Below are 21,668 nucleotides of genomic sequence, written 5' to 3'. Positions count from 1 at the left end.
TTAGCGTATCCATCCCACTTCTCTGTCTACTGAAATGCTGGCTGCTCACAATTAAAGAGAAGGCATTGCAGGCACAGCACAATGAGATCTAGCAAAGAACTATATATGGTGATGATACACAGCCCAGCCTCATCTCATCTCAACGCGGATTGGGTGATCATGAGACGGAGAAGGAACAGGAGCTGGTTTCCTGCACTACAGGTGGTACTACCCACACAACATTCATACCGTCTGTTCAGCGTGGATGGCCTGAGGAGAGGAAGAACAAGGAGGAGGACCAGGAGGAGGATGAGGAGAACATGGACAGTTGTCCTCTTGGTGGGGACAGGGAAGTCTTGGCTGTTGGCAGTCTGGCACACATGGCTGACTTTATGTTCCACTGCCTTTCCCGTGGCCCTCGCGTTGTACACATTTTCGATGACAGTAATTACTGGTTGGTCACACTTCTAGACCCACGCTACAAGGGGAACTTTCTATCTCTCCTTCCCATGGAGAAGAGATCTAATAAAATGTTGCAGTAACAGAAGGCCCTTGATCAAGAATTATTAAAATAATTTGCAGCTGACAACACTGGCAGCAGAGGTCACTGTTCCTTGGACAACCAAAGAGTGCAGGCGAGGGAGACACAAACCAGATGCAGTAGAGTCAGGGGAACATTGTCAAATGCCTGGGACAGTTTTCTCAGCCCCTCCCAGCGCCCAGGCTATGATGCGCGGGGTACTCTGACAAGGAGGGAAAAGTTTTGGAAGATGCTGAAGGAGTACCTTGCTTGACCCTATCAGTGTCCTCCGTGATTCCTCTGTGTCTTATAACTATTGGGTATCCAAGCTGGACACATGGCATGAACTGGCTCTTTACGCATTGGAGGTCTTGGCCTGTCCTGCCGCTAGCGTTTTGTCAGAGAGGGTTTTTAGTGCCGCCGGGGGTATTATAACTGATAGGTGCATCCGTCTGTCAATTGAAAATGCTGACAGGCTGACTCTTATCAAAATGAACAAGGGCTGGATTGGGCCAGACTTCTCAACACCACCGATGATAGCAGCAGAACATAAAGTCAAATCAAGTGGTTATTTTTGGGGGGTCTATTCCCATGCACCTCTTAACACCCAGACATGGGTATACGCTTGATGATTTTGTCTATTTCATGTCACCCTCCTCCTCCTTCTCCACCACATCAACAGGGTGACCATCATGCATATGTTCATGTATACTCCCCAGGGGTAAATGTTTTTCAGCCCATGCATCTAATGCACGGGCATTACCAGTATAGAAGACCCACTCCTTAATAATGAGAACAATTTTTTTTAATGAGGCCCTCCTCTACGTCTCTTCAAAGGGGTATTGGAGTGCGTCCTAATTTTGGCAGCCCTTGCAGTCACTGCATACGCAATAGCAATATAGGAGACCCACTCCTTTATAATGGAAACCTCTTTTTAATGAGGCCCTTCACTATGTGTCTTCAAAGGGGTGTTGGAGCGCATCCTAATTTTTGGCAGCCCTTGAACTTGCTGCATACGCAATAACAGTATAAGAGACCCACTATGTTGTATGTTGCAGTACCAGATGGCCCTTGTTGAAAAATTTCTTTAAAAAAATCCCATCTGACAGCACTCGCAGCAGAGGTCACAGTTTCTTGGACAACCAAGGAGTACAAGCGAGGGAGAAACAAAGCAGATGCAGCAGAGGCAGGGGAATGCTGTCAAAGGTCTGGGACAGTTTTCTCAGACCCTCCTAGCACCCAGGCCCTGATGAGCGAGGTACTGTGACAAGGAGGAAAAAGTTTAGGAAGATGCTGAAGGACTACCTTGGTGACCATACCAGCGTCCTCCGTGATTCCTCTGTGCCTTAAAACTAAGGGGGTCCTGGCCGCTAGCGTTTTGTAAGAGATGGTTTTTAGTGCTACCGGGGGTATTATAACATATATATGCAATAACAATATAGGAGTCCCACTCCTTAATAATGGGAAGGCCAATTCAAATTGATTCAATATTCTACAATATTACCTCTCTTATCTGAAATTTGTTTACGGGTGAGCTATCGCAGTATGAATAGCATATTACACCAATCCAGCCAGGTATTATTGCCTTATACTGTGTACTTCTGCTGCAGTAAAAAGAAAAAAAAATCTATTCTATTCCCTATTGATACCACAGTTAGCTGCATTTACAATAGGGACAGATGCAAGGTATCATCAGCTGGAGCTGAGTGTTGTTCATTGTCGTCGAATACATCTCTTTCACAGTGCATTACTTGATATTTTCCATGCACTCAGTGACTGATTCATAATTTTTAACGGTGATCTGTAATTAGAAATTGATGAAAGAAGACAGGGTTGCTTGCGCTCCTTCACAGTTTGGTGGTGCAGCGTACCAAAAAAACCTCTTCGGAGCCAGCTAAATTCTATTTTATATTGTACTATATTGCCTCTTTTATCTGAGATTCGTGTACAGTTGACTTATAGCAGTTGGGATAGCATCTTACAGGCATCTAGTCAGGGGTTGTTGTATTATACTGCGTAATGAAAAAAAAAATTATTCCACTATTCCCTATTAATAACGCTGTTAGCTGCTTTTAAAATAGGGACAAATGCTAGATTGTATTATCAGCTGGAAATGAGTGTTCATTCTGGATGTGTCTGATCTTGTCTCACACACCACATGGCCAGATAAGTTAGTAAAATGTTACAATTACATTTACTGGTGAATGTATTTTTCACCGTTGAAAGAAATGCAAAAGTGCAAAAACGCATCAAAAACGCTACGTGTGAACATAGCCCAACGTGTGGAGGAGCATTTTTGTTTTTGGTTATTTATTTTGCCTTACATATAAGTCATTACCCTGGAAAGAATGTTTCTTACCATTTTTTCCAGAAAAAAAAACAATTTTGCTTCGTTTTTTTTGTATGTTTTATTGTCAGTCTGTAAAAGTGACATAATACTCTGACAACATTGTTCACAGCAGTGACCTGGGAGTTTGAGATACTTCCAGGGGTCTTCCCCATGCTGTTCCCATGTCATTTGAGCACTGTTTCCATCGATTTGACCAATTTTTAGGACCCTCCAGACCTTCGGAGGGGGCCGCCAGAAAAATGTTCGAGTTTCCCACTGACTTACATTGGGCTCGCTACTTGGGTCGAGCACCCAAGCATTACGATTTGCTTGACCCGAGCAACGAGCTCCCGAGCATTTTAGTGCTCGTTCATCACTAATAGTGAGGCAAAGTCAAGTAGAGGCGGTTTTAGATTGGTTGTCTAAGAGTGCCTCCAGTTCCTTCATTTTGTCTTCCACCTGATGCCCTGCTGAGGACCATGGGCATCTGTCTTCCACATCACCCGCTTGCAAATCAGGCAAGCAGTCTGAGCCCCAAGTCATGCACCAGTCACTTCTACTTTTTGATGACTCCACTGGCTGTAATTCCATGGGCCATTAACCTGGCCTTGTCCCACAAGTGGAAGAGATTGAGTGCACTGATGCCCAACCACTTGTTCAGTTTGAGGGTGAGTACGTGGGAGGGGTAGTGCAAACGATCAGCGGAACACCACAGCACATCTCTGATGCTAATGACGAAACACAGGTGCCAACTACTGCGGCTTTCTGCAGTGTGTAGACTGGCAAGGAGGGCAGGGGTGAGGAGTGGGTGGAAGATGATGAGGTCCTAGAACCCACATTGAGTCAAGGCCATCCAAGTGACGTGGACAGTTTGGAGAAAGAGGTGGTGGTCACGCTGCCCTAGCTGCTCAGCAAAAGATTGAGTAGGGTGTAAAACCACAGTCGCCGGCCCCTAGCCAGTATGTCGGCTGCTACTGCCCACCATGCTGATGAACTACGCACACCACAGCCAGCTCAAAGGAGCTCCCTGGCGTGGCAGTTCTTCAGGCAATGTGATGATGACAAGACATGGGTGGTTTGCACGCTGTACCGTCAGAGCCTGAAGCGAGGCATAAATGTTTTTAACCTGAGCACCACCTGCATGATGAATCATCTGAATGCAAAGCACGAGCTGCAGTAGAGAACACACCTGAAAAACCAGGAAAGATCTGAGGCTCCTCCTGCTCCCTCTTATGTTTCAGTCTCGGCCTCTTCCTCCTGCTCCAGAGCAACAGGGCCATCTGGCTCCCCGCAAAGTGAGAATGTGATAACACCACCACCAGCAGTGTCACTGAGCATCTGCACATCATTTCATGGAAGCATTCCGCTGTCCTTCCCACAAACACTAGAGAGAAAGAAGAAGTACCCACATACCCATCCATGAGCCCTGTTCCAAAATGGCAGTATTTCAAAATTCATGGCCGTTGAAATGCTGCCATTCCAACTGGTGGAGATGGACAGTTTTAAAAATCTTATGGTGGTGGCTGTCCCACAGTATGTGGTTCCCCATCGCCACTACTTTTCCAGATGGGCCAACCCTGCCCTGCATGAACATGTTGCGGACAAAATCATGTGTGCACTGCACAACGCTATCAGTGGCCATCATAACCACTGATATGTGGACCAGTAAACATGGCCAGGGGCATTATATCTCCCTAACTACTCACTGGGTAAATGTAGTGGCGGCTGGGCCAGAGGCGGAACGCTTTTTGGCGCATGTCCTACCACCACCGAGGATTGCTGGACGTTTCTCTGTACATGTTGCTTCCTCCTCCTACTCTGCTTCCACATGCATGACTAACTTCAGCACAGTCAGGGGGAAATGACAGCATGGTGTTCTGAAACATCTGTTTGGGGGTAAAATTCCACACAGCGCAGGAGCTGTGGATGGGGATCAAACAGCAGACCGATGAGTGGTTGGTGCCGGTGAACCTCAAGCCAAGCCTGGTGGTGTGTGATAACGGGCGAAATCTCGTAGCAGCTCTGGGCCTAGCCGGTTTGACGCACATCCCTTGCCTGGTGCATATACTGAATTTGGTGGTGCAGAGCTTCTTGAAAAATTACCCCGAGATGTCAGAGCTCCTGCAGAATGTACAGGCCATCTTTCAGCGTTATCACCCTGCTGCTGTTCGCCTGTCTGCGCTGCAGTGTGACTTCTGCCTTCCTGCTTATTGCCTCATATGAATCTCATCCATAAGGTGGAACTCCACCTTGCGTATGCTGGAGAGACTGCGAGCAGCAGGCGATAGTGGAGTTTCAGCTGGAGCACACACGGGTGAGTCACTCTGCAGAACAACACCACTTCACGACCAACGAGTGGGGGACTGGCGTGCCATGTTATGCTGCTTCAAGTACTCTACAAACATGGCCAGCGCTGATGATGCCATCATCAGCGTTATTTCTATGCCTCCTTGAAAAAACACTTCAGGCGACAATGGATGACATGGTGGCACAGGAGGAAGAGGAGGAGGTACAGAGACCATTCACACCATTATCAGGCCAGTCCTCCACACATGGCTCGGAGGGACGGTTCCTGTACCAACAGCAGCCAGGTACACAACTGTCCTGCCAGGGGACAGTTTTGAAGGATGAGGAAGAAGATAAGGAGGAATCGTGTTCACAGCAAGTTGGCACTCAAAGCAGCTCATGGGCATCACTGGAGCACGGCTGGGGGATACAGAGGACACAGACGATACACCCCCCACCGTAGACAGCTTGTTGTTGCCTCTGGGCAGCCTGGCACACATGAGCGAATACATGCTACTGTGCCTGCGCAATGACCGCTGAGATTCCCAGATTGTTACCAGTGCTGATTACTGGATGGCCACCCTGCTGGATCCCTGCTACAATGACAACGTGCCATCCTTACTTTCGTCACTGAAGCATGATTGGAAAATGTGGGAATACAAGTGCACGGTGGTAGACGCACCTCTGACGGTGTTCCCACCTGACAGCGGGTGCTCAGTGGAAGCGCAAGGCAGTGGAGGAGGAAGTCGCCAACGCAGCTGGGATACCAGCTCCCCCTTGGAAGGGAGCGTTAATATGGCCGAAATGTGGAAAACCTTTCTCAGCACGCCATAACATCCAGCACTGCCATCTGATACGGTGGAAGAGTATGTGGCCTTACGTCTCCATGTGCTGAGTGATAGGTCTGCCCCATTTAACTTCCGGGTCTCCAAATTGAACATATGGCCTGAGCTTGCCCTTTACGCCTTGGAGGTGCTGGCCTGCCCTGCAGCAAGTGTACCGTCGGATCTTGTGTTTAGCACGTCAGGGGGTGTAATCACAGACAAGCACATCTGCCTGTCCACAGCCAACGTGGGCAAGCTCACATTCATTAAAATGAACCAGGCGTGGATCCCACAGCTGCACCCAGCCATTGTTATACTCCACCGCAGTTTGTTTGTTCCATTTACCATTCCCAATGTTTTGGGTCCTCCCCAAATTTAAAAAAAAAACACTGGTTCAAGATTATTACTTTTTATTCTGTTATTTTAAGTCATATCCCTATCCACATTTGTTTGCAGTGCAATTGTCCTTCTCTTGCCCCTATTTTGCTTCCTTTTACAGCCCTTACTACGACCTTTTTACGGCCATTTTACAGCACCAAAGTTCAGGTCCCCATTGACTTCTATGGGGTTCGGGCTCAAGTTGGGGTAGAGTTCTGGTACCCGAGCCGAACTTTGGGCTGCAGTTCAGTCGAACCCGATGAACCCGAACATCCACAGGTCCGCTGAACCCTAATCTCAACAGCTCTATTGAATCACATCAGTCAGTGTACTGTCTGATGTCCAGCACACATCCATGCAATATTCTCATCTGAATGAGCCATAAGTATTTTAAAATTATTTAAACAAATATTTTCAAAGTAAGTGCACTAGCCTCATCAAGTCTAAGAGATCTATTCAATATTCTAAGCATTTTGCATTGTGTAATTTGGTGACACACACATGTTAAGTAGTCTATAATTATTATTTGATAAACTTTAAACTGCATATTGGAAGAACATAATCCTATTTTAAATTAGACTTACCTTTGTTATAGTTCGTAATATTATGCAGTAATCCTTCCCACTCTCTAGAGGAGCATTATAGAATTCTCCATAATATTTTCTGTCTCCCACAGAGAATTCCAGGTGGTCCAAAACATCTCCAGGAAAAAACTCAGCAGTGACATATCCTTGGGTTTTTGATACATTATTAAAGTATGTGACAGCTTTCAAAGACTCACAGGTAAACGAGCAACCTTGGACCAACTGGATCACAAATACCTGGTAGGAACTGAAATTAGCAAATATTAAGTAAAGTCGTTAAATTAACTGGCTTTTCATTGTACACTTTACCAGCAGGTACTGAATATTACTGTATTTTTCCAGTATTAACAAATTACATAATTTTAGGCTATGCACAGAATGCTACAAAGAAAGCTGTCGTTCACTAAATAGTGTGTGGAGGTGGAAGGCACTTGAAATATACCTATTTGTATAGGGCTTGCTGGTATTTATACCACTGAATATTCTTGGTCATTCAATAAAAAAATGCACTATTGTGCTCAGTATTCCCTATTCTAATATCCTAACTGCCCTTAATAGTGTTATTCAAACCCAACTCTCAAGTATCTCAGAATCAACTGATTGCTGTGGGTCTGAATGCTGTAACACCTGGCAATTTGGCATTTTTTTGACAATACATATTTCCCATACAGCAGCCACAGTTGCAACAAAATCACAAAAATCACTTAAATATAACTTTATACAGGGCTCATTTAAATGAATGGGCAGCTAGGTACTCTAATACATGGTCATGTCAAGCAATCAAGAATGACTCTCTACTAAGGTCACTTTCACACGTTCAGTTTTTGATCAGTATTTGACCTCAGTATTTGTAAGCCAAAACCAGGAGTGGGTGATAAATACAGAAGTGGTGACGTGTTTCTAGTATACTTTTCCTCTGATTGTTCCACTCCTAATTTTGGCTTACAGATACTAATATAAAATACTGACCAAATACTGAACATGTGAACATAGCCTTACAGAAATGCTCATTACATTAGCTGTCATGGTACTTAAAGGGAACCTGTCACTCGATTCATACTGCTCAAAACATGGCAGCATGAATCAAAGCCTTTCTGCTCGACTGCAGCCAGGTAAAGTCCTCATCTTTTCAAAGTAAAAAAAACGTGCCTGCAACCGTGCAGCCAGGCTCTGTTCTGTACTGCCCAATAGAGTGACAGGTTCCCATTAAAGTTATGATGAACATTTTGTCCACCCTGAAAAAAACATGAACTAGTCATGTTTCACTATAAGGACCATTACTCTTTGTTCAAGTCATTAGATCAATAATTGTTTTCAATTATTTTTATTGGGTTTAACACTAACAAAATAGATTTTCAAACATAACTGTTAAAAATTATAAGGGTATGTGCACACGATGCAGAAATGCTCAGGATTTTTTCCTGAGCGTTTCTGCATCTCTCTGGCAGGAAAAAACGCATGCGGATTGTACATGCGGTTTCCTGCCAGGGACAAGCGGAAATGAAGCGGTCTTCACTTTCATTTCCGCATGCGGGTTGACAAGCGCTTCCCAAGCGATTTTAGCATCACTTGGAAAGTGCTTGTCAACTTCACACTATATAAATCCATGCAGCCGGCATGGATTTATATAGTGTGTGATGTCAAAAAATAAAAAATAAATCTATACTTTACCCTCTGATGGCCCCCGGTGTCCTGCTTCATCGGTCCCGGCTGCCGGCAGTGAAGACTGTAGGACCTTCCGACGTCAGCGTCACGTGACCCGTCACATGACTCTGACGTCAGCGAAGGTCCTTCATTCAACCGCGAAGTGCGCGGGAAGCCGGCAGGACGCAGCGCGGGCCGTCAGAAGGTGAGAATATATGTATTTTTTATTTTATTCTTTTTTTTTTAATGGTACCTGGGTCTGGATGAGAGTCCTCTCATCCACACCCGGGTACCATCCGCACATTAGACCGCATGAAAAGCGCATCAACATATACAGTGATGCGGATTCCATGCGGTCTAATGCAAGTCAATGGCGGCAAAAGAGCAGCGTTTCCGCAAAATTAATTGACATGCTGCGGATTTTTGACCGCAGCGTTTACGCTGCGGAAAAATCCGCATCATGGGCACAGCACATGCGGATTTCCATTGGGGAACATTGCTGCCCTTCTACCATGCGTTTTTCATGCGTTTCCGCGGCGTTTCCGCAACTGCAAAAACGCCGCGGAAACGCATGAAAAACGCATCGTGTGAACTCAGCCTTATTAACTATAAAATAACATGGTTGGGAGGGTAGGAAAAAGAAGTCTAGGTAGCTGAGATAAAGGTATGAACAAAATAACAAGGATGGATGAGGCGGAAAGGGGGAAGGAAACAGGAAAAAAGACAAAGATGGAAAGAAGAAAAGGGAAAAAGGAGTCAACTACTTAATGGTCAAACAATTATATTATACTAAATAAATACAACTAAATTCTGATGTTTATATGATACCTATAAGCTTGTCTACTGCCTGAGCGGTGGTACGGCTAAACAATTAAATCAAAGTTGTCCCAAATTTTCTATTCCAGAGAGACCAATTTTTTTATTTATTCTTTTTATTTTGCAATATTATTGGTTTTAAGAGCATAGCTATGTTCATAAATGTTATAGGCCGCAATTCTTTCAATAATAGCTTCTATCGTAGGAGGATCTTTGCGCTTCCAAACGGTATTAGATCAATAGTTAAGCCCTGACTTGTGATCAGACTCATAATACAAATGCCAAAGTATGCATGGAGTCTAACTTTTCAGCAAAAAACTGGGGCCCTGATTAATCAAAGCAATTTCAACAGAATTCTGGCAAAAAATTGCCCTTAAAAGTCGCAAAATTTTTGCAGTATTTGGCGTTTTCAAGCCAGTTTCTCTGAGCCCTGCCAAAATGGCCATAATAGGGAGTTTGGCAGGTGTGTGATGCCATAGGTCATCTAATTCATGAAGAACTGAGGCAATCCTTATAACCAAAATCTTAATCGATTTCCTGACTAGAGTAAGATTTGGGGTGAAGTGCATGGAGGCATGTCTCTTAATCAATCAGGAGCTTCTGACTCCAAGACCATTCATCAAGACCGGCATTCAAAATCCCTAGTCTTGATCAATCGGGAACTATGTATCTTTTTGGTTAGGAAAACAACACTAGCTCAAAGAAGAATTCTTTCCAATTCATCTGGGCCATAAGTCCAGCAATCACATATATATTACAATATGTGACTTTAAATGAGGCTTCAGTGGGCCACACCAGCAGTCACACATGCAAACTTACTACGGAAAATAGATATAGCTATGAAGAATAATATTCACACTGGTGATATACTTCCACACAATACATCTCGAAGGCATTAACACATTTTTGTTTGTTTGGCAATCTTAGATGGATAGAGCAGAGGAGTTGTTCAAACATCAAACAATGCCACTCAGGTTTTCAATAAGAGACACCTCTATTCGCATGATGGTGCCTTCAGTATTTGATTTCCAAAAGTGACTGCCAGCTTTACCCCTTCAGTGGCTCTGTCGGTCTATGGATGGTTACACAGTTCCACAGCCTATACTACCTAGGCATTTCCCATAGTGTCGCACCATCCACTTAATCTATGTCTGCCCAGTGCACCTGTGTGTCCTCATGACTGCTAGACTACTACTTTTAATGTAATCAGTCCCAGACTCCCAACTTCCCTTGGGTTGAAGACATAGATTGCATTGTATATCTTCTCCATTGCTTTTGTGAGAGCTGAGGTTCCACACAGTCTGCATAGAGTTGGCAGCTCACATGCCTGAAAACTTATCTTATGCTACTGAGCCTCAACCCAACATGACATCACTAGAATGTTCCTTCTGCCCAGAACCTCAGTCCACATGCTGCACAGAGCAAGAGCTTCAGGGCAGGGAGCAAGGTGAGTAGTTTTTATTTTCAGTACGTGTGGGCGTCGTCATGCTGTTGGGGGGCATTATACTGTGTGGGGGCAGCATACTGTTCATGGGAGGCAAACATCTTACACTGTGTTTGATGACTATGGAGGTCATCATGATGTGTGGATGCCATTATACTGTCGGGAAGGGGCTTTGGGCATTATCACGCTCTCGAGGGAGTAATCATGCTGCCTTGGGTGCATTATACTGTGTGGTAAGTTGTGGAGTGGAAATGTGGGAGAATCATTCTGTGTAATGGGGGCTGTGGGGACCATAATAATGTGTGTAAGGGGATTTAGAAGCCATGATACTTTCTATTTTAGGGTTGAGAAGGCATCACACTCTTGAGTAGGGCTACGGGATCTTGAATAATGTGCGCAGGGGTTGTGAGGGCATTATACTGTGTGTGGGGGCTGTGATGTCCATCATATTGAATAGGGATATCATATTGTATTGAGTTTGTGGGGGATTATACTGTTTAGGGGGTCACTTTGGGGACATCCTACTGTGTTAGGTCTGTGAGGATTATACTGTGTTGGTGGTCACTGTGGGAACATAATACAGTGTTGTGGGTTTTATGGCATCATGCTCTGTTGGGTATATCATACTTTGCTGGGGGAACTGTGGGGTCATCATACTATGTGTGTAGTTGACACGCCCCCCTGGGGCCGTGGGGTACTCGGTAGCTGGGCCGGTCGGTGCTGGGGATGTCACGGTGGCAGTGACCCTGTCCGTGGCCCCAGGCGGTCAAGTAATTAAAGGGAAAGTATAAAGGGGAATAAAGTTTTTAAAGAATAATGTTCGTGACGCCACCTGTGGTATGTGGCTATATGGGGCCGCCGCTGCGGTGCAGATCCTCTGGAGCTGATGGTGACGCAGCAGAGTTGGTTCAGCTCACCACAGGCAGAGCTTAGCTCCAGGGCAGTAGATGGTGATTTTATGAGGTAGATGTTGTTGGTGAGGTGTAAAGCAGGTGATGGAGCAGCAATTATTCAAGGACACAGTGTGGTGCAATCTTCAGGTTTTACTCTCAGTTCTTAAGTTCCTCCAAGTTACAGTCACCGGTGTCCAACTGCCCACGTCGTCCTATGTCCTCCGGGGTAGTGCTTGTTATGCACACGCCCGGACTGACTGGCGTGTGCGGGAGTAGTGGTTCCACTGGACCGTGCCGGAGAGTGAATGCCTGGAGGGGCGTAACTAGGTATTCACCCGATCCGACCAGGGTCGCACGATGGCATACGATGCCAGTGCACCAAGGAGGAACCGAGCAGAGGGACCAGGTGCTACTCCAGGACAGACCCCGGACACGGCTGTTGACCCACACAGGGGAATACAGGAACAGGCTGGTTAGGCTGGCGCACAGACTGGTGGGTATAGGCAGGCACGACTGGCATGCAGGCAGGCGGGTATGCAGGCAGGGGGGTACAGGCAAGCACAGCTAGAGTGCAGACAGGGAGGCACTAGCAGGTAGGAACACAGGCGGGATAGGACCCAGTACACACTGGGACTCAGGAACAATACAGGCAGAGGGGTACAGGCAAGCACAGCTAGAGTGCAGACAGGGAGGCACTAGCAGGTAGGAACACTGGCGGGATAGGACCCAGTACACACTGGGACTCAAGAACAGAACCACAGATGTGGCGGACAAACAGCAGAGTGAGGCCGTCCAGAGAGGTGAGCGAGAACAGGGCAGGACAAGACCGCCTGGAGCGGTGAGCAAGAGTAGAGCAGGACAAGGCCGCCAGGAGCGGTGAGCAAAGGGTCAGAGCTGAGCGAGACTGCCGGAGCAGTGAGCAAGAGTAAAGCTGGACGAGACCGCCTGGAGCGGTGAGCAAGAGAGGAGCAAGACTGCCGGAGCAGTAAGCAAAAGGATAAGAGCGGAGCGAGACTGCCAGAGCAGTGAGCAAAAGGGTAAGAGCGGAGCAAGGCTGCCGGAGCAGCGAGCAAAGGAGTCAGAGCAGGCTAGAACCGCCGGAGCGGTGAGCAAAGGAGTCAGAGAAGGCTAGAACCGCCGGAGCGGTGAGCAGAGGAGTCAGAGCAGGCTAGAACCGCCGGAGCGGTGAGCAAAGGAGCCAGAGCAGGCTAGAACCGCCGGAGCGGTGAGCAAAGGAGTCGGAGCAGGGAGGACAGGGCTCTGTTCACACGGAACAGACAGGAAGAGAAAGACAGAGCCAGATACCCACAGGGTACTTGCAGTGAAGTAGCGAGTGGACCACAAACTCACAAACGGGAGTACAGAGACAACAAGCAGGAGTAGGTACGAGTTCAGACTCTGCAGAAAAAGGAAGGGAACGGACATAGAGGCAAAACAGGTAAAGGATAGGAGAGAGTTCAGACTGGAACTGAGTGTACGGAGGAGACCGACACTGCAGAGGGATACAGGAGCGGGTCTGGGAATACGGCCCCCAGAGAGGCGGGACGAACAGGCAAGGAGCGTGTTCAGACAGGACAGACAAGATACAGGAGCAGGTCTAGATAATCGGCCCCTAGAAGGCGGGAGGAACAGGCTAGGAGCGTGTTCAGACAGGACAGACAAGATACAGGAACGGATCTAGGTAATTGACCCCTAGAAGGCGGGAGGAACAGGCTAAGAGCGTGTTCAGACAGGACAGACAAGATACAGGAACGGATCTAGGTAATTGGCCCCTAGAAGGCGGGAGGAACAGGCTAGGAGCGTGTTCAGACAGGCCTGGAAATACAGCCTCCAGGATAGGCAGACATGAGAACACAGACAGGACTCAGTTCAGACACGGGAACTGATACCGCAAGGCAGGAGACATAGACAGGACTCAGTTCAGACACGGGAACTGATACCGCAAGGCAGGAGACATAGACAGGACTCAGTTCAGACACGGGAACTGATACCGCAAGGCCGGAGACAAAGAACGGGACCTGGCACCTTCAGAGTGCAAGCACACACTGAATGAAACACTATGCTCAGGCAGGGATAGATGGGAGCAGCTGAGCTATATACCAGGTGACAGACAGCAATAGGCTGAGGACGCACAAGGGGTGTGACCCACAGCAGGTACAAAAAGCAGGAAGTGATCGGGCGCCGCCCTTAAGCAGCAGAAACAGACACAAACAGACAGCATGGAGGGAAGCCAGAGAGACATTCTGGACTGGAGATCAAGTGCGCGCTCTTGCACAGTGGGAGATGGACCACCATGCAAGGACGCCGCCAGGTATGTTACAGTACCCCCCCCCTTACGCCCCCTCTTCTTCAGGCCTGCCAGAATCTTCCGCAGGGAATTCGAGGACCAGTCGTTCACTTCAAGGAGATCACTTCCACTGTCCACAGGAAAAACTGATCTCATCTGGTTAGCTAGGATGCTACCTCCTATCCAGCCATCCTCAGCAACAGACGAAACGGGTGGAGTACCAGGAACAGCACACAAGGAAGTCTCTCTCCACATATTTTCAGGTGGCACCCCAGAGGGTACAGGAGACAACTGGAAGTCCTTCACCGGGTTGGAGGGGGACAGAGACTTGGGGGTAATCTCTGCTTCGAGGTACATCTTGTCAAGCTCACAGGAAGAAATAGACGGGTTATCAGGTACATAATGAGGAAAAGTCACTGTCTCTTTGTTATCTGGTGGTACCCCGGAGGATTCAGGAAACAACTGGAGGTCCTCCGCCGGGTCAGAAGAGTGCAGAGGCTCAGAGAAAACATCTGCTTCAGAGTACACTAGGTCGGACTCACTGGACGAAGCAGGCGAGGTATCGGGTACCGAGTATAGGAAAGTCTCTGTCCATTCACCACCAGGTGGCACCCCGAAGGGTTCTGGAGACAACTGGCGGTCCTCCGCCTGGTCAGAGGGGTGTAGAGACTCACGGGTAACCTCTGCTTCAGAGTACACTAGGTCGGACTCACTGGACGAAGCAAGCGAGGTATCAGATCCAGGATATAGGAAAGTCTCTGTCCATTCACCACCAGGTGGCACCCAGAAGGGTTCTGGAGACAACTGGAGGTCCTCCGCCTGGTCGGAGGGGTGTAGAGACTCGGGAGTAACCACTGCTTCGGAGTACACTAGGTTGGACTCAGTGGACGAAGCGAGCGAGGTATCAGGTACAGAGTATAGGAGAGTCTCTGTCCTTTCGCTACCAGGTAGCACCCCGAAGGGTTCAGGAGACAACTGGAGGTCCTCCGCCTGGTCGGAGGGGTGTAGAGACTCGGGGGTAACTACCACTTTGGGGTACCCATTGTCAGGCTCACAGGACGAAGCGGACAAAGTATCGAGTACCGGGTGTAGAGAAGTCTCTCTCCATTTGTCATCGAGTGGTATCCCGGAGGATTCAGGAGGCAACAGGAGGTCCTCCACCAGGTAGTAGAGGTGCACAGACTCTGAGGTAACCACAGCTTTGGAGCATCCTTGGACATGCACACCGGTTAAAGTGGGTGAAGCATCTGATGCCGGGTGCAGGAAGTTCTCCTGTGTGGAGTCTGGATGGGCAGAAGTCTCTTCGGGCAGGAGAACTGGTGCACTACCCACGCACATTACCCGTTGGGGCTTCTCCGGGATACAGGGAGATGAAGCTTCAGTAGGGACTTCAAGGTTGGGGTCAGGAGGTCTCAGGGAGGACAGACCCTGGCGTGACGGCTTGCCTCTAAGTCTAGCACGTCTGGACTGCCTCTTGAGGTTGGGAGAAGTATTCCGGAAAGCGTAGTCACCCTGTGAGGATTCTGGGTGGGCAGTAGTCTCATTGGGCTGGAGGACTATTGCGCTACCCACACACATTACCTGTCGGGGCTGCTCCGGGATATTGGGAAGTGAAGCTTCAGCAGGGGCTTCAGGGTTAGGGTCCTCGAAGACCATACGAAAGGCCACCAGGAAGGCCTGCAGGTCAAGGACGACAGGATCCCATGCTTCCCATAGGGGGGTGACCCATTTCAAGGCATCACCCGCTAGGTAGTCAATCATAAAGGCCACTTTAGCCCAATCGGAAGGAAAATAGAGAGGGTAGGCCTTAAAGTGTAGCATGCATTGCTCCACAAATGCACGACACTGTCTTGGATCCCCATAGTAACGTGGCGGATCCGCAGGAACGAGAGCTGATAGATCCATCTGGACGGTGCGTAATTCGCCTGGAACTCAGCTAAGGAAAAAAAAATGTATTTATTTATTTTAATGCATGTATTCGCTGGAAAACTTCTCAGAGAGCGAAGGCCGTGGGGCTCAACGGGAACCATGGCCTGAGCATGCTGTTATGCACACGCCCGGACTGACTGGCGTGTGCGGGAGTAGTGGTTCCACTGGACCGTGCCGGAGAGTGAATGCCTGGAGGGGCGTAACTAGGTATTCACCCGATCCGACCAGGGTCGCACGACGGCATACGACGCCAGTGCACCAAGGAGGAACCGAGCAGAGGGACCAGGTGCTACTCCAGGACAGACCCCGGACACGGCTGTTGACCCACACAGGGGAATACAGGAACAGGCTGGTTAGGCTGGCGCACAGACTGGTGGGTATAGGCAGGCACGACTGGCATGCAGGCAGGCGGGTATGCAGGCAGGGGGGTACAGGCAAGCACAGCTAGAGTGCAGACAGGGAGGCACTAGCAGGTAGGAACACAGGCGGGATAGGACCCAGTACACAATGGGACTCAGGAACAATACAGGCAGAGGGGTACAGGCAAGCACAGCTAGAGTGCAGACAGGGAGGCACTAGCAGGTAGGAACACTGGCGGGATAGGACCCAGTACACACTGGGACTCAAGAACAGAACCACAGATGTGGCGGACAAACAGCAGAGTGAGGCCGCCCAGAGAGGTGAGCGAGAACAGGGCAGGACAAGACCGCCTGGAGCGGTGAGCAAGAGTAGAGCAGGACAAGGCCGCCAGGAGCGGTGAGCAAAGGGTCAGAGCTGAGTGAGACTGCCGGAGCAGTGAGCAAGAGTAAAGCAGGACGAGACCGCCTGGAGCGGTGAGCAAGAGAGGAGCAAGACTGCCGGAGCAGTAAGCAAAAGGATAAGAGCGGAGCGAGACTGCCAGAGCAGTGAGCAAAGGGGTAAGAGCGGAGCAAGGCTGCCCGAGCAGCGAGCAAAGGAGTCAGAGCAGGCTAGAACCGCCGGAGCGGTGAGCAAAGGAGTCAGAGAAGGCTAGAACCGCCGGAGCGGTGAGCAGAGGAGTCAGAGCAGGCTAGAACCGCCGGAGCGGTGAGCAAAGGAGCCAGAGCAGGCTAGAACCGCCGGAGCGGTGAGCAAAGGAGTCGAAGCAGGGAGGACAGGGCTCTGTTCACACGGAACAGACAGGAAGAGAAAGACAGAGCCAGATACCCACAGGGTACTTGCAGTGAAGTAGCGAGTGGACCACAAACTCACAAACGGGAGTACAGAGACAACAAGCAGGAGTAGGTACGAGTTCAGACTCTGCAGAAAAAGGAAGGGAACGGACATAGAGGCAAAACAGGTAAAGGATAGGAGAGAGTTCAGACTGGAACTGAGTGTACGGAGGAGACCGACACTGCAGAGGGATACAGGAGCGGGTCTGGGAATACGGCCCCCAGAGAGGCGGGACGAACAGGCAAGGAGCGTGTTCAGACAGGACAGACAAGATACAGGAGCGGGTCTAGATAATCGGCCCCTAGAAGGCGGGAGGAACAGGCTAGGAGCGTGTTCAGACAGGACAGACAAGATACAGGAACGGATCTAGGTAATCGACCCCTAGAAGGCGGGAGGAACAGGCTAAGAGCGTGTTCAGACAGGACAGACAAGATACAGGAACGGATCTAGGTAATCGGCCCCTAGAAGGCGGGAGGAACAGGCTAGGAGCGTGTTCAGACAGGCCTGGAAATACAGCCTCCAGGATAGGCAGACAAGAGAACACAGACAGGACTCAGTTCAGACACGGGAACTGATACCGCAAGGCAGGAGACATAGACAGGACTCAGTTCAGACACGGGAACTGATACCGCAAGGCAGGAGACATAGACAGGACTCAGTTCAGACACGGGAACTGATACCGCAAGGCCGGAGACAAAGAACGGGACCTGGCACCTTCAGAGTGCAAGCACACACTGAATGAAACACTATGCTCAGGCAGGGATAGATGGGAGCAGCTGCTATATACCAGGTGACAGACAGCAATAGGCTGAGGACGCACAAGGGGTGTGACCCACAGCAGGTACAAAAAGCAGGAAGTGATCGGGCGCCGCCCTTAAGCAGCAGAAACAGACACAAACAGACAGCATGGAGGGAAGCCAGAGAGACATTCTGGACTGGAGATCAAGTGCGCGCTCTTGCACAGTGGGAGATGGACCACCATGCAAGGACGCCGCCAGGTATGTTACAGTGCTTCAGCAAACTCTCAGGTATCTTCTCAGGAGCACTTGGACAAGACCCCGTTCTATGTACGTTTCCTGGTCGTCTCACTGCGCTGGCTCTCACCCTCCTGCCCTGCGTCTCAAAATCAGTGTCCCAAGCCAGTGGCCTCGGGCCTTGTTGGACAACTTGCAATCCCCTGGACCCTATGTGGCCACCTTTCCAGCGATGTAATTGTGGGTTTTGGCTGCAACACCTTGCAAATGCTGCAGCCTCCGGATGGCTAGCTGAGCCTGGTTGTTCTTCACTAGTCTGGGGCCGGTCCCCTTCTGCGGCCTGATCCCTCCACGTCCGTGTGAATTTCGGGCGCACGGGTGGCTTCATGCACTCACCGTGCCCCTGGGATCCCTTCTCTCTCTGGAGCCTTTCCCTCTGCTCCCGTCCTCTCTCACTCTCCTCCTGGGCCTCTCTCACCAGGCCCGTTTCCTCTCTCTCCTTCTGAACTCCTGCTCCAAGCACTGGAGCCAGGAGCATGGACCCTTCTGCACTGCTCTCCTGAGCAGGACTGGACCCTTCTAGATGTTTCTCTCTGCCTTTTATACTCTTCCTGTCTGTGCTCCACTGACCTACTTCCTCTACCCACCTCCTCTACCTAGTTCCACCCTCCAGCTAGGGACCAGGGAATATGCCATCTCTTAGGAGCAATCTCGCCCTTCCCTCCTGAAGTGGAGTGTATTGGATGTGGGTGTGTGGGTCCCGGGTAGTACTCCGTCCTTACCTGAGAGTGGGGTACCACACCTCTGGGTGAGATGCAGTACCTCTATGGCAACTGGACCCGCAGGGGCGCCACATAGTGTGTACTGTAGGGGCAGTTTGTATGGGGGATTTCACTGTGGCGATATCATATTGTGTGTGGGGGGCAATTTCTTTGCAAAGAACTCTGAGGCCATTTAGGGGGCGTCATAGTGGGTGAGAACACTAAGGGGCTTCAGGAGGTGCACAGGTACTGTGGTCATGACACAATATATTTCACTCTTCCTGACTTTAAAAGTTGGGAGGTATGCCCATCTGACACTGCACCTATTTACCTCAAACTTTTTTTTTGGGGGGGGGGGTGAGAGCCAAATTAGGACTTTCATTATGGGGCTCATGATTTCTATGTATTCCCCTGGTAAGGGAGATAAGATGTATGGTCCTATTGTGCATGAAATTAATTTTATTTTTTATAACATTGGAAGGACACTTACCTGATTGGTCCATTTCTGTCTTTCCTCTGAAAACTAATTTTTGGCAACTGACTTTGAGCTGGCACAATTTTCAGTTTAGGAAGTGGTGCATCTGAAAATGGATATACTAATATTTATTCAAGGAAACAAGGACAAAGAAAAAACAAGGTGCTCCAAGATCATAGCAGAATGAACTTTTTTGATACGCACAAATTCAAATGTATAGTTCATGTTGTATCACTGCATATACTGTAGATGTCCTCAAAGCTACAGTAACAATAGTTGTGATATTTTCAACATTACATATGGGCACTGGTGTATGGGGCCCTGTGAGCAGAAGCAAAGAGGGGGGGTGCCCGTACTCAGTCGGGGCCTCACTCTTTCTTGCAGTTTCTCACCGAGCCCCAGGGGCACGGGTGGGTTGCGGCGCACATTTTTTCAGTGCAGGGAGCTTTCCTGGAGCTCCATGGCCATCAAAACAGAACGGTCGCACAGCTCCAAGGGAGGTCCCTCCCCCTCTTCTGTGACGTGCTGGTGTCAGGTGATGGGGCCAATGCGATGACGTACGCGCGCTGGACACTGGAAGTGGAACTGCAGTCGATCGTATGAAAGGTAAGTATAACATTTTTTTTACAAAATAAATTAAATGGATGTGGAGAGCAAATGATTCTGTATTGAAGGTGGGAGACGGGGTACAGTAAAGGATGCTGTATTGAAGTTGCGGTGGGGGAGCACAAATAATGATGAATTGAGGGTGGTGGACAGCAAATGATGAATTGAAGGAGGGAGAGTAAAGGATTATGTATTAAAGGTGGGGGAGGGGTTGGGGTACAGCAAATGAATATGAATTGAGACTGGGGGAGGGGTAAAGCAAATGATTACAAATTGACGGTAGGGGGACTGGGTACACCAAATGATTATGAATTGAGACTGGGGATGGGGTACAGCAAATGATTATGAATTGAGACTGGGGATGGGGTACAGCAAATCATTATGAATTGAGACTGGGGGTGGGGGAGAATGATGATGAATTGAGACTAGGGGGTGGAGAACAGTAAATGATGAATTGAGGGGGAGATCGTGTTACTGTGAGGGCGGCACTATTATGCTATTTTCTTCATCTGATGTAGTGTAGAAATTGGAGAAAAGTGGGTAATGTGCTCTGGAGGCGGTGCTCTAGATAACTTATTTTCAGCAGAGACGAGTCCTGGCTGGAAGAAGTGATGACGGTCTGCACTGGATGAAGAGAAGTGAGGATGAAGGACTTCAACTAGAGACATCACTGGTGAGTCAGTGTGTTATCTGTACACTTACACTATACACTATATACTATATACAGAGCTCCTTTGTATAATGTCACTGGTGATCATTGTATTACCTCTACACTGATACTATATACAGAGCTCCTGTGTATAATGTCACTGGTGATCACTGTATTACTGGTATACTGACAATATATACAGAGCTCCTGTTTATAATGTCATCGGTGATCATTGTATTACCTGTACACTATACACTATATACAGAGCTCCTGAGTATAATGTCACTGGGAATCACTTTATTACCTTTACACTATATACAGAGCTCCTGTGTATAATGTCACTGGTGATCACTGTATTACCTGTACACTTACAATATACACTGTATACTATGTACAGAGTTCCTGTGTATAATGGCACTTATGGTAATATTAGTATTGTGTTTTTTTTATTAATAATCAGTATTGTGTTTTTCGGTCACTATGTGAAGGTAATATGTGGTCTGGTCATGGTGTGGCAGCATTTGTTCCTTGTATGTGGTATTTTTTGGTCACTATGTAGTGGTAATTTGTGGCCTGGCCATGGTGTTTGTCCCTTGCATGTGATATTATTGATTATTTAAAAAAATGTATGTGACACATTCCCTTAAAGAAAAATAACTAAAAATATACCTAAAAAGAGTATTGGGTATTTTAAAACATTTTAATAGAGTAGAATAGGGTTGGCCAAAAGAATCTACCTTGTCGTGGTGGCAGGCTGAAAAAATCTTTTGGCCATAACAAAATCTGATGGCTATGTATGTGATATGGTGTTTCGATGGGAACTGTTAGTGTGATTGGTGAGGACATGGTGCAAGAGTGGGCTGTGGGACTGTGGAAGGTCGGGAGGTAGAGGCAGAGCTGGGGGTGGAGGTGGAGTTGGAGTAGATCCTGGGCGGAGTCAAGGGGGCCCGAAAATGTTGCCAATATGGGGATCTGAAATTCCTGGTGGCAGCCCTGCATATGGGTGATTGCCAAGCAGTTCCAGGGAGTGGTGGATGTCATGAACTTATAAAAGCATCTCTTTACAGAATTCATTCAAGGATCATTAAAGGGGTTGATC

The 21,668-nt window shown here is 48.4% G+C and overlaps 1 protein-coding gene across 1 annotated transcript in view; it reads right to left on the bottom strand.

Moving 5' to 3' along the window:
• The window catches only part of SUSD1 (sushi domain containing 1), a 644,959-nt gene that overhangs the window by 224,601 nt on the left and 398,690 nt on the right, over positions 1-21,668 (bottom strand). The window contains exons 20-21 of the mRNA XM_073663765.1: positions 19,330-19,420; positions 6,901-7,147 (exon numbers count right to left, since the gene is read on the bottom strand). Of these exons, the coding sequence (XP_073519866.1) occupies positions 6,901-7,147; positions 19,330-19,420 (338 nt within the window). The remainder of the gene's footprint in view (positions 1-6,900; positions 7,148-19,329; positions 19,421-21,668) is intronic.

Source organism: Phyllobates terribilis, unplaced genomic scaffold, assembly GCF_046119375.1.
Source record: "Phyllobates terribilis strain yellow unplaced genomic scaffold, ASM4611937v1 Scaffold_1__5_contigs__length_1240528914, whole genome shotgun sequence".
NCBI classification, from domain to species: Eukaryota; Metazoa; Chordata; class Amphibia; order Anura; family Dendrobatidae; genus Phyllobates; species Phyllobates terribilis.
The sequence above is the reverse complement of the archived record's forward strand: the minus strand, read 5'-3'. Positions and strand labels throughout refer to the sequence as shown.